Genomic DNA, 12,921 nt, shown 5'->3' with positions numbered 1-12,921 from the left:
ATTAATGGCAATGCTGCATTTTGAAATGGTAAAAAAATATTTAAAAAATAAACCTACAGCAGAAAGCTTCAGGAATATTTGAAAATCAGTCTTAGTCTTAGTCTTAATTAGTCTTAGTCTTCCACGTGGAGCTTTAATTAATAAACCGGATATCAGTTATACCCGCCGCTGGCGCCGCTGCTAAAAATAGAATGAAATGAGTAATATACCGTGGATTGCAGTCGGTTTAAGAACTATTGCACACAATGTCGATAATGAAAAAAGGGTTACGTATTAAGTGCTGTTCTAAGGATCACTACAGAGTGGCGCTGTGGCGCAGTTTGTGTGCGCGTGTAATGTGTGTGAACGTACGTGCTTGCGCGCGCGCGTCCCAAGTCACGTTGTCTGCCGGCCGCGCGGGCGGAGTTAAATAGCGGATGTGTGGCACAGGCCGGTAGATTAAACTCGGCTCTGCACCGGTCAGTACGCTGAACACACTGAACGGAAGAACTACGCTCTAGTTTTACATCGCCTCCGGCTCTTCGAAGTCTTTTAATCGACGGGATTTAAGCGTCTTAGTTCTCCTGTGCAGTTCATAAGGCCCAAAGGAATGCCCAGAGAGCTCACCCAGAACAGGATCCAAAAGATCTGGGTTCCCACAAAGGATGACAGGCGGAGAGGTAAAACACTGCAGATATTATGCTTTGCTCGTGGGTACCTCAGTAGTTACTTAAATGTAACGATAACTGGTATTTTCAATGTATTTTCGCGTATTAACGTACGCTAATCAAGCTAGTTTTTTTTTTTTTTCTGACGACGTGCGAGTGTGTTGCTGGGTGGGTATTGCCGTATGAATGCTTATCACGTCGCCAGGTCGCTGCATTGCTGTAAAACAACCCCGTAGTGTTACTTTTGTGACTGAATTGCAGTTTTGGTCGAATATTCTTGAGTCTTTGGGTGATGCACTGCACCTGCCGCGTACGCCGGTCTTCTAAATCACCGGCATGATTCATTCATTCATTGATTGGTGGTCTCGCTCAGCACGTGCAACACGTCACTACCTCTCTCCGGCCTAACTAAGCTCCTGTTGCCATGGTTAATAGTGCCTTCCCCTCCCCCGCGCAACCTGCGAACGATGCTGGTTCCGTTTTCTGGTTGGTCAATCGGCAAATGCCCGTGAATGGGGCGGTGACTCGGAAGCCTTTCTTGCTTCTGGATCATTTAAAACTGAATTAAATGCTAAAGGAAATGACCTATTTGATAGAAGTAAAGCGAATTTCATGTCATTTACGTCCCTAATTCGTGTGGTGTGTGGGGGTTTTTTTTTTCCTCCCTTTTTGGTCTTTTTGATATTTTGTGTGCTGTTACAATTATTTGCACATTTTTTATTAGTAGGTTTAGAAAAAAAAAAAATCAATATAACAGTATTTTTACCCCACTAACAATACACATGAATGCACTGGTTACTTCATTCTTCTGACTGATTATTAATAGGATTTTGCACATGGTTCACCAATCGTCTGTCAGTGCTGGGAGTTTGGCTTAAGCTTTGTTTTAGGTCTGATCCAGAGATAAACCTGCAAATTTATCCAACTGAACCTTTTTGTCATAAGACCTAAAACTATTGGTGATCAGTTGTGAAAGATGGAGGTTCAACACAGGGAAGGCTGACTCTGATGTCTGAGCATCTCCTTAAAATTTGATCCATCTTTCCGTTTAAGCACTTTTGTGTTGGGGAAACAAGATTAGCAGTGCTGTGGGGATGCGTGGGCCTATTTGAAGATGAATGGCTGATGCTGCACGGACAGAGGGAGCAGCCGTGACACGAAGCAAGCCCTGTAAAATCTGCCATGAGCCTCTGGGGGTGGGGGGGCTTACTGTATATCTGGTCATGTGAACACAAATTGTCCTGGCTCGTGAAGGCTAACAGAAGTGGGTCAGATGTGCAGTGAGGTTGAAGCTGAACGCAAGCCCTCCAGCGGGAAATGGAGATTATAGGTTGGTGACTTGAAAGAATAATTCAAAACCCGTTATTTATGCAACTGGATACAAACCTTAGTTTGCACAGCAGTTAATTACTTCAAGTCAGTGTTTCATTGATGCTAGTCAAAATAATGGACCTGTAATTAAAATCATTGCATACTGTCCAAGTTTAAAATAATGAGATTGGTATATGTTCACCTAATCACTGGAGCAAAAAGCTGACTTAAAAAAAAAAAAAGAGTCTTGGCTCTGCCTAATGTCACATAAGGGTATATGTCTGTTATGGTCATCTGTGACCACAGAAGCCCCAGCCACTTGCTCATCAAATGTTGTTTACGATGAGCAGCCAATCAGCATATTGTTGGCTTAAAGAGAGGCTTGCCTAAGAGATGGGACCTAGGTGACCAAAAAGACCCCTAGAATAATTGAAGTTAAACACACAAAACATGTTTTACGTTTTGCCAACAAGCACAATTTTGATATCTCACAATGTCTCTACAGCAGGTGGTGCTCCCCACTTCGCCAACCCACCCACCGTCATTGTCATGGTGGGTCTGCCGGCTAGGGGCAAGACGTACATGTCCAGGAAACTCACCCGCTACCTCAACTGGATCGGCATGCCCACCAAAGGTATGCTTACAGACGGCAACACACATTTGTACACTGTTCCTATTTGTTCAGTAGCTTATCAGTTTCACAGTAACACTGTGGTCCTGGAAGGAAACGGCATCAGCTCATGTTTCCAATTCCAGGACGTTGTGTTCACACTTGTTTGTCTTTCTCGTGTGTGTTGCAGTCTTCAATGTAGGAGAGTACCGCAGAGAAGCAGTCAAGAACTACAGCTCTTATGATTTCTTCAAGCCTGACAATGAGTGTGCCGTGAAAATCAGGCAGTAAGTTTCCCCTCATGTTGCACAAACACCCCAAATAAAAACACATTTTGTTTATTTAAAAAGAAGAAGAAAACAAACGTTTCTTATCATTGCTTTTCAGGCAGTGTGCCTTAGCAGCCTTGAGAGATGTCAGGTCCTATTTGAAGGACGAAGGTGGCCAAGTAGCGGTGAGTTTTCCATTTTCTCAAATAACTTGTTTCTGTGACAACCTTATCCTGTGGTGAAGCTTTTCTTAAACCTTTCTCTTTTTTTGTAGGTCTTTGATGCTACCAACACAACAAGAGAAAGGCGAGACATGATCCTCAAGTTTGGGGAAGAGAATGATTTTAAGGTACATGCTGCTAATGTTATCAGAGTGTCAAAGTACTGAATCAGTGATGTGGAGCACCTTTCTAAAGTCTCACTTTTCTGTTTAGATTTTCTTCATCGAGTCCGTGTGCGATGATCCCAGCGTCATTGCGTCAAACATCATGGTGAGTCACAAATATAACCTCAGAGACATTACTGTGCTGCTTTTACACAATGCTCACAAATCTCTGGCATCAGGCATGTTGTTCGCCGTCTGACAGTTTTCCGTCCTACGCAGGAAGTGAAGGTGTCCTGCCCGGACTACCGGGACTGTAACAAGACTGAAGCCATGCTGGATTTCCAGAAAAGGATTGAATGCTACAAAAAGAGCTACCAGCCTCTGGACCCAGATCAACACGACAGGTAAAAAAAATAAAATTAAAATTTAATTCTCGGCTTGGATTTTTCTTGCTGGTTATGTCGCATCATTGCAAACCTTCAGATGAATCATTTGCATCCTGTCTTCTCCCAGGGATCTCTCCTTCATCAAGGTAATCGATGTGGGTCGCCGTTTTCTCGTCAACCGCATCCAGGATCACATTCAGAGCAAGATCGTTTACTACTTGATGAACATCCACGTCCAGCCCCGAACCATCTACTTGTGTCGGCACGGGGAGAGCACAGACAATCTGAAGGGAAGGCTGGGGGGTGACGCTGGCCTCTCAGCTCATGGCAAACAGGTACAAAAGAGAGCATAAGAGCTTCCAGTTGATCGGCTGATACTTTTCTTTTTTTTTTTTTTTATAAACCTTGCATAATGAACACCAGGTGATAATGACTACTGCTTTGCCTGCTGTAGTTTTCGTCCGCCCTGGCTCGATTTGTGGAGGAGCAGCAGCTGAAGGACCTGAAGGTCTGGACGAGCCAGCTGTGTCGCAGCATCCAGACTGCCGAGCACCTCGGAGTCCCGTACGAGCAGTGGAAGGCTCTTAATGAGATTGATGCAGTGAGTGTCACTTAAAGATGTATTTTTAGGTTGTATTACACATTGCTAATCGCACATCATGTCTAAGCTGACTACGTGCGCGGTGTGTTCTTTTAGGGAGTCTGTGAGGAGATGACGTACGATGAAGTGAAGGAGAAATTCCCTGAGGAGTTTGCACTGAGAGATGAAGATAAATTTTATTACCGCTACCCTGCTGGAGAGGTACACGAGCAGCCATTTGGTGCATTGACACTTTACCTCATAAAATATAAAGCAATTTTTTTTTTTTTTTTTTTTTTTTTTTATAAACCCTCCTCCTTCCCCTTCTACCTTTGCAGTCCTACCAGGACCTTGTGCAGCGGGTCGAGCCAGTCATCATGGAGCTGGAGAGGCAGGAGAACGTGTTGGTTGTTTGCCACCAGGCCGTCATGCGCTGCTTGCTGGCCTACTTCTTGGATAAGAGTGCGGGTGGGTACTCCAAATCCCACAAACCCGCCTGGGTTCAAGGTCAAATTCAAATGTGTCCTTGCATGTGTTTTTAAACTTTATTTATATTTTCCTTGCCATTTGTTATTCCAGATGAAATGGCCTACCTGAAGTGTCCCCTCCACACGGTGCTCAAACTCACCCCAGTTGCTTATGGATGCAAAGTGGAGTCAATCTCCCTGAATGTGGAGGCAGTAAACACCCACAGGGAGCGACCAGAGGTAATGGGAGCTCATTGTCACTTCCTGTGTCTGAGCAGCTGCTGTTCATTGTCCTTATTCATGAAACTCCACGCATGTGTTTGACCGTCGAGTCTGTTTGCTTTGGTTCCCTGCAGGAGGTTAAGAGAGGTCCTGGCACCTTGATCAGGAGGAACAGCGTGACTCCCCTCACCAGCCCAGAGTCCAACATTAAGAAACCTCGCATCGACGACCTGGACGAGGCCCCAATCCAGGAGTTGCCCCCCTCTGTTTCTGCGCTGGCCCTCTGCAGCCCATCACACATACCCCTCACTCTCCCTGGACAGGTGGGATTATCAAAACCTTTAAAATTATACTTTTTTTTTTTTTTTTTTAGGCTGTTGGTGTTAAGATAATGTGGAGTTTGAGAGGCAGTGTATTTGTACTCAAGCAAAGTAGATTGTTTATCTTGGCTGGATATCCAGCTGAACAGTATTCAGCAAGTGACGAGTCACAGATGCATTTCCTTCCTGACAGCTTCACTCACACTTCTTCTCGTCCTTTTTCTCTCTTTCCTCTGCCCTCTCCTCCTTTTCCACACCTTTCAGCACTGGCTGGGCAAAGTTTGCCTGTAAGTATTCAGGATATTCTGTCAGCCTCTTCTGTGTGCTGTGCCGTATTCAATGACATTTCTTCTTCCGGACTTCCACAGTACTCGACTGTTTTACAGAAAAACATTGTATTAATAATAACTCTAAACTTGAGTAATGGGAAATGATGATTCATTACAAAATCCTGCCTGTGGAAGCAACGGGAAAAGGAAAGTTCTTAGTTCATGGGGAACTCCCACGTTTTTGTTTAGCATTCCTGTCATTCCACTCTGTTTTCATCACTACTACACTCCTGATCCTCATGCTGACTGTCCTGTTCTTGTCTTTGTGTGTTTTGGTCTATTCTCCGCCTGTCTTGTGCTGCTTAAAGGTGCACCATCCTCCACTATCTAAAGGTGGTTTTGCTCTTAGTCTTTCAAAGGTAAACACACTTTAAAGGCTATGCAGTTTCTTCAGTTCTTCTAGCAGCCACATCAGTGCATTACTTAAATCTGCCAACCACAGCAAAGTAGGATGAGTTGGCTTAAATTGTTCTGTGTCTTTATTTGCGGAGCGGAGCCATGTTCGAAATCATCTGTAAACAAACTTAATTGTATAATTAAATGAGTATGCAACAGCAGTACACTTCACTGGTGGCATGAGGATAGGATTTGCTGGTGCAGTGGAAAAGCATGAATAACAGTGCAGGGTGTGTGCATATGTGCGCATGTTGTCATAATCACCCAAGGATTAAAGCGATGCAGCCACAGCCACCTATTTGCACAGTGGCAAACTCGACGCAAGTTTTCACAGCACCTAAAAATATCAAAGAGCAGATTAGGGCTGAGAAAACATGCGTGACGTAATGTGTGGTTAAGACATTACACTATCTTTGGCCACTCTTTGCGTAAGACTGCTGCCTTTTGTGTTATGGATCTGTATAGTAGCTATGTAGTGCACAGCTGCCGCAGCACAAAGTGAATCTAAACTTCTGTTTTGTTTGCAGAACCTGATGAGCTCACCTGGTTGCCATGACATCCTGCAGCCCTGCCAGTGAAACATTACCGACATGTGGATCATTGAAGAGTCGGTGCAACAACATCAAAGTAAAATTGTTCTCCTCCAAAATCGACTTCTTTTCTCCTCCTTAAAGCCCAGGACACAAGTTGCTGCACGTCTTACTGTTCAAAACACAGTTATTTTATTTAATGTCTCAATTTTTTTTTTCTGTGATTGAATCTGTTTTGAAAAATATTTTATAGAACTTTTGCATCTCTGATGGAAACCAATTTATTGTGGTTTATTGCTTTGGAGAGACCAAAGACTGTTATGCAGAAAACTTTTTTCTTTTTTTGTCTTTAGTTTACACTGTCAACTTTGTAGTAGTTGTACACTGTATTTTCACATACTCATTTTTTTTAAGTTATGTAATTGATTGGTTTGTATGTCGACACTACACAATGAGCAATATTTTGCACAGTGGCGAAACATTTTGCTTCTGTTCGTCAGTTTGTTTTTCATGTTACTGCACAGTAATGATGAAGGTGATCTTTGCCGTAGAGTGCCTGTAGTGCTTGTTTTGCAAGCCTAATGCTGCTTCTCGCCATTTTTCTCCAGACTCGTTACTTGAGAGGCGCCACATTTCACCCATGAACTCTACATGTCATCTCAATATTTAATTTCTCCATTTAGTTTCAGTGCCACAGTGCACGCTGATCATTAGAGATGTCTCTGATGGGAAACGTTGCTTCAAGTTTATTTTCTTTTTGCTCTCATTGTCTGCTACGCACAAAGTTAAGCACCTATATTTTTGTTAAAATGCGTGCTGTTAATAATATCTCTGTAAATCTTAGTGTACATATGGTACTTGCATATACATATGGTGTAAGTGACATTGTATGGGAGATGACTTGGAACCCTTGTGGGAGACTTGATGAAAATGTGTGTAACTCTTTGTGATACTGTGTTGTGACTGAATGGAAAGTGTGACGCCTGTGCCGAAAACTGCTGTATCAGGCTTGCTTGAGATACTTGAAATGTTTTCTTTTTGTAAAAGTGTTTTGTTATATTCCTTATTTATTTTTAAGTAGTTGTGAATAAGTATTCGGAGGGAAAGACACTGTTTTGATAGAACTGTACATTATTATATATATTCTTTTTTTTTTTCCCTCCCTCTTGTTGAACCATTAAATTCACTTCATGGGGGAAAAACCTTGTTTGTTTTCATTGGCCCATATCCAATAATACACAGGCTACTCTGGTTCCTTTTATGGAGCTAATGTGCACATGACATTGCATGTTCTGGCTGTCTCACCTATTCACATGAGTCACCGAGTTGCACAGAGTTGCAAGCTGCTTATCAGCCTAAAATGGACTCGGGAAGTAGCTATGACTAGCACTGATAAGCCTGACACTTCTCTTTTTTTAAAAGAAGGTTGAGTTAATGGTGCAAATGTTGTTGCTTGACAAATTACAGAAGGAATGGTACGAATGCAGAGTGCAGTGCTAGCATGACGTGAGTTATTTCTGCCAGCATAATGGCTTTGCAGCAAGAGTTAGCATGCTGAAAGCTACACTATAGCACCGATGAGGTAAATGTATACTTGACATAACTAACTACAGTGCCATATAGCACAATATGAGAAAAATATCTGGATTAAACAAAAGCAACAATGTAAACCTGAAAATTAAATACACATACAAAGTATCAATATCAGCAGGGCAAAAACAGGAATTAAGATGACTTGAGTGAAGACCAGAATAAGTATTCACTGACATTAGGTGGTCAATGCAGCACAACAAAACTTCCTTGCTGTGTGTAAAGTGTTGTGATGAACTGTTATCATGGTAAATGTTGCATTTGTACAGAGTAACTGTCCTTGTGTCAGCAGAGCTGGATCGGTCTGTTAGAGAAGGTTCTCCACTGCCTGTGGAGTAAATGGTGCAGAGGGTGGTCAGGATTATCCATAATAGACAACAGTTTGTTCAGTGACCTCTTCTCCACCACAGCTTCAACAGTAGTCATCATATTACACCGCTAAACAGCAACATGTTGATATATGGAGGTTCACGTGTGCCAAACTTATGTGCACTCATCTTGTGTATATTGTTTCTGTTATTGAAACTTTTAGCTAAACATGCTTTTATTCATTCAACTTTGAGCTCTATTTGTACCACCTTTTTGCATTATGTGTGTCTTTAACCATAAACAAGTTTAATTTTTGTATAGTAGTTTACATTTGGACAATTGTGCATTAGTTATAACTGATTATACACACAGTCATACAATAAATTTTAAGACCGGATATAACTAAGTTGATTAGAAATAAATATAATTTATTTAATATAAATTACATTGTTGTTCAATATAATGCATGCTGAAACTATTGGCTGATTTCACTTGATCTTTATGCAGCTATTCTGGGTTCCTTGAAGACTTATTCTGTAAGGAAACAGCCAAGCAAAATTCAAATCCAACTACTTGCTTAACAACGCCGGCCAAACCAAAGGAAGAAGACAGCAACACATTTAAACGACTCATCAGAACGCCCTAAAGAAGAGCACAAAGGGCCCCTGAGGACAGCATTCATAACAATACAGAAAAACGACACATGAGGACACAGAAAGGCGCAGGCCGACGACAGGAAACAGCTCAACAAAGACTGAAGCTAAAAGCTGAATTTGCACAGACAAATGTTTTGTCATGACAACTGACAAAACATTGGTTGTTGACATAGTTTTGTCCCAAGCGAAGTAGACAGTAGACAATAGAATAGAAGTATTTTATTGGCATAAATGAGACCTCATACATTAGAGCATTTTTTGTGCTCTAAAGTAAAGTAAAAATTGTTCATTTTATTTTCTATGACAAGACAGTCGTCAGACTGCTGGTTAGAATGGTAAATAACCATCTGCAGTAGACACCCTTCGTTAGAAGTGCTACTTGTTCAGCACATGAATGGATCTGTGACCTTTGATCTAAGCCTGCATGCTAATGATTCACCTCAGTTTAAGGGCCAGTCGTCAAAAAGCTTAATTCGGCTGTTACCAGAGTCCTTCAGAGCATTTCTTAGCCATCACTATTGTGAAGCATTGTTTAAAATGATTTTATTTTTCATGGCTGCAGGGATATTAGAACTGCACGGATGTTTTCTGGAAATTATTCTTCGCTCACTACCTTTGCATCATCACCATAGATCCTTATTATTCAGTTAATAAGTTGGGTTTATGTACTAAAATATTTATTTGTGCAGATGACACAATATCTCCATTGAGATACGCAAAGTAGGAATTGGTTTGAGGTCCATCTTTTCCAACTAGTTTCCATAAGTAAATGACTCGAGAGTTTTATTGCCTCCTGATATCTAAATGTGCTCCTGGCGGATGGAAAATTCTGGCTTAGCTGCTGCTAAGCAAAGGCATGCAGTTGAAAAAGGACTTCATTCAAAATGTGTGCAAAATGTGCAAAAATCACCACAGTATATTGCAAATTTCCACATTTTCTGTTTACCACTTATGAGCTCATGAGACTTGATGAGTTACCAACAGCTTAAAATCAGAAACACATGTCAGTAGTTTGGGTTATTGTTTTAGCCTTGATGCACTTGATAAGTCACTGAAATTCACTTTAATTAAGAGTTGGTAGTTCGTCTTGTAATTGGAAGGTTGCCGGTTCGAGCCCCGGCTCGGACAGTCTCGGTTGTTGTGTCCTTGGGCAAGACACTTCACCCACCGCCTACTGGTGTTGGTCAGAGGGGCCGATGGCGCGATATGGCAGCCTCGCCTCTGTCAGTCTGCCCCAGGGCAGCTGTGGCTACAACTGTAGCTGCCTCCACCAGTGTGTGAATGTGAGAGTGAATGAATAGTGGTATTGTAAAGCGCTTTGAGGGTCTCGAAAAGCGCTATATAAATGCAATCCATTATTATTATTATTTTAATTAATATGAGCTAAACATTTGTCATACTAGATGCTTCTCCCTTCCTATATTTGCCTCTCTCTTGCCACTGTGTCGCACACACTATATTTGCCAGCTGGATGTGGTATTTCCCCATGTCTGAATCATGGGCAGACCAAGTGTTTTGGCTCTGTTTGGTCATCCTGTGGGCAGAGTGGCTATGTGACTGCTGTCAGGTGCACCACTTGGTGCTCTGCCTCCCTCTCAAACACACACACAGACACACACTGACCGGCTTCCTCAGCACTCACAGGCAGTGAAACTCTAAAACCTACTTTGCATTGTATCTTTGCATGTTGTTGTCGCTCACATTGGTACACTTTACCTATTCAGGTTTTCTCCTTAGTAATAATCAGCATTTTGCATCACGTTTGCTCACATTTTATTATAATAAGTGACACATGGAAACTTGCATGTGGCTTGCCACTGGTAGTCATGGTTAGCCCGGTGTGTGTGTTTACATGTGTGTTGTCTGTAATCTCTGTGGGAGAGAGGAGCTGCTGTGTCAGGCATCTGAATGGTATGTGGACTCGTTATTAACAGTCTGAACTAAGCTAGCAGCTCCACAAATAGCCGTCTAATGCTGCGCTGACGAAGGATTGTGTGTGATCCCAATCAGCCAGGTTACAAAGGCAGTAATACCGACTGGCCTAGTTGATCAAGGCTGAGCAATCTACTCAAAACTCATTATCTTACTTGAATGTGGACAGTTGAGATTAGCATAAAAAGAGGACAGGTGACATTTTTAACACTCTCTTTCACAGACTGATTCATCATCATCAGGTGACCGGGCATCATGTCTAACTCTGTCTTACCCATGACTCAGCAGCTTGTCCTGCTTAGTTCTTACTCATGTGTCCCTGCCCCACTTGAGCCCAAAGTAATCTTCTTTCATACAGAGTGTGCATGCAGAATCACAGAGACACACACATTGTATGAACTCGATGACCCAGGTAGACTCAAAAGTGCAGTGATTTACAGCCAGGGGTTGCTTCTGCTTCTGCAGCCAAGTATATGGAAAGATTTTGTGTAGTTGACTAGTGAATAGCTGAAAGTTATGGGGGAAAAAAAGGTTTTTAATGGTGTGAAGTAATGAATGTGATTCAAAAGTCTAAGCTAAGTCACTAAAAGTAATCTGAACGTGTTTAAAATTGTTGAACATGCCCCGAGTGCAAGCAAGCTTTCCTAAAATGTTTAATGGCAGAAACAGTGCAAACACACTTCATTATTATTTATGGGGAAATAAAATTCTCTTAATTAAATTAAGACATTTAAGACATGATAGGTGGTTCTCTGCAAACATCTCTTCAAGACGTCCCTTCAATGTTGTTTTTTATTACCCGCTGGAGGTTTTTGTTTGCTATTTTGCACATATTAATGCTGGATCATACTCACACCCTGCAGATTTTCTACAAACTAAGCTCATACTTCTGAAGTACTGGACTTCACTCTTTACACTGGAAAGACAGAGACGATTATGCACTGTGACGTCCAGAGGCAAATAAGCTCTTGATGAAGCAAATGATACCACAGGAATAAAATTTACATAAATGGTGTAAACACTAAATATTGCATGGCTGTCTGTTTGCAACTATTGCACAAGCAATTAAAACCAACTAATTAAAAAAAGTGAGACATGCATAACCTTTTTGTATTCTCATATGTTCAATATTTCCTGGTTTAATGTCCTGTTATATTCAATACAGTGAAAAATCATCCTTTGTTTCTTTATATTTTGCAAAGAAAAATGTAAATGAAACATGTTAAACAAACGTGGAAAAAAAGTATATAAGGCAAAACAGTTTAAGCTCTAATCAGCTTGAAGGTCAGTCTGTGCTATGGCCACGTTGATTCTTAAACAGTCTGATTTCTCTAGGACAAGCAGCCTTCTGGAATAGTTCTCAAGAGTCCTTCAGTTTAACAGACACAACAAAGTCTCTTTGCCTCTTGGAGGCAAAAAAGCAAAAAGTGGTTCAAATCTTTCTCATAGTATGTATATGATTACTGGACTACTACATAGACTGACTACTTGACTATTGGACCTTAGCCCTATCTCCTCTTGCTGCTCCTCTCATAAACATATTTGAGATCGAACCAGAACCTTTTTAAGATTACAGCACTGATGTTTAAGAGGTGGAAAGATTTCTTCTGTCATTTGACAGCGCAGACACACCTTTGTGCGTGCATTGCAACACTGTCGGTAAATAAACTTTTATGCTTTTATGACTGCTCGTCATCAGCAATCAAATTCTTGCGGGGGTACATCAGTGTTTGGGATTTGGTTGGGCTTGAGAGTGGAAGTTTACCAGCTCTACCAGCAAAATGCATCTTACAACAAACTCTTGCCCTGCGCTCCACAGACCCTGCCACTCTTTACCTCTAAATGGGCCAAACTAAATTTTAGAATACTCAGGCTTCATCAAACAAATAAACGCACTACTTTTTATGAAGAACAGAAGACGTTGGTCGACCGTGGTTCAGGGGGTTGGATGAATGGATAGATGCAATCCATTATTATATAAAAGTCCTTGCAGAAATGTACAGGAATGCTTAAGCGTGAATTATGCTTCAGCTTAACTTATC

At 41.6% G+C, this 12,921-nt stretch overlaps 1 protein-coding gene across 4 annotated transcripts; it reads left to right on the top strand.

Annotated features, from left to right (window-relative positions):
- Nucleotides 1-399: 399 nt before the first annotated feature.
- pfkfb3 (6-phosphofructo-2-kinase/fructose-2,6-biphosphatase 3) lies at nt 400-7,583 on the top strand. 4 transcript variants are annotated; one of them, XM_006806476.3, is made up of 16 exons: nt 400-659; nt 2,464-2,592; nt 2,759-2,855; nt 2,956-3,022; nt 3,112-3,186; nt 3,272-3,328; nt 3,442-3,566; nt 3,676-3,883; nt 4,003-4,149; nt 4,246-4,350; nt 4,467-4,596; nt 4,708-4,835; nt 4,952-5,140; nt 5,402-5,424; nt 5,775-5,825; nt 6,390-7,583. In XM_006806476.3, exons 1-16 carry the CDS (start codon nt 590-592, stop codon nt 6,394-6,396), a joined length of 1,608 nt encoding a protein of 535 aa, XP_006806539.1. In that variant the 5' UTR covers nt 400-589; the 3' UTR covers nt 6,397-7,583. The 4 variants fall into 4 exon arrangements, with proteins under 4 accessions (XP_006806539.1, XP_006806541.1, XP_087686727.1 ...); XM_006806478.3 differs by lacking the exon at nt 5,775-5,825; XM_087830601.1 differs by lacking the exon at nt 6,390-7,583 and having other exon boundaries at nt 5,775-5,829.
- The last annotated feature ends 5,338 nt before the right edge of the window (nt 7,584-12,921 follow it).

The sequence above is a fragment of the Neolamprologus brichardi genome, chromosome 17 (genome assembly GCF_056152115.1).
Source record: "Neolamprologus brichardi isolate AB-2024 chromosome 17, ASM5615211v1, whole genome shotgun sequence".
Classification (NCBI taxonomy): domain Eukaryota; kingdom Metazoa; phylum Chordata; class Actinopteri; order Cichliformes; family Cichlidae; genus Neolamprologus; species Neolamprologus brichardi.
Note: the sequence above shows the minus strand (reverse complement) of the source record. Positions and strands in the feature narration are given on the sequence as shown.

What these genes read in the sequence shown, in the direction of transcription:
- pfkfb3 (XM_006806476.3), top strand. Translation starts at nt 590, where the DNA reads ATGCCCAGAGAGCTCACCCAGAACAGGATCCAAAAGATCTGGGTTCCC. An exon ending in TGTGCCGTGAAAATCAGGCA is followed by an intron (nt 2,856 to 2,955) that starts GTAAGTTTCCCC and finishes ATTGCTTTTCAG; the next exon opens with GCAGTGTGCCTTAGCAGCCT. An exon ending in GGGAAGAGAATGATTTTAAG is followed by an intron (nt 3,187 to 3,271) that starts GTACATGCTGCT and finishes TTTTCTGTTTAG; the next exon opens with ATTTTCTTCATCGAGTCCGT.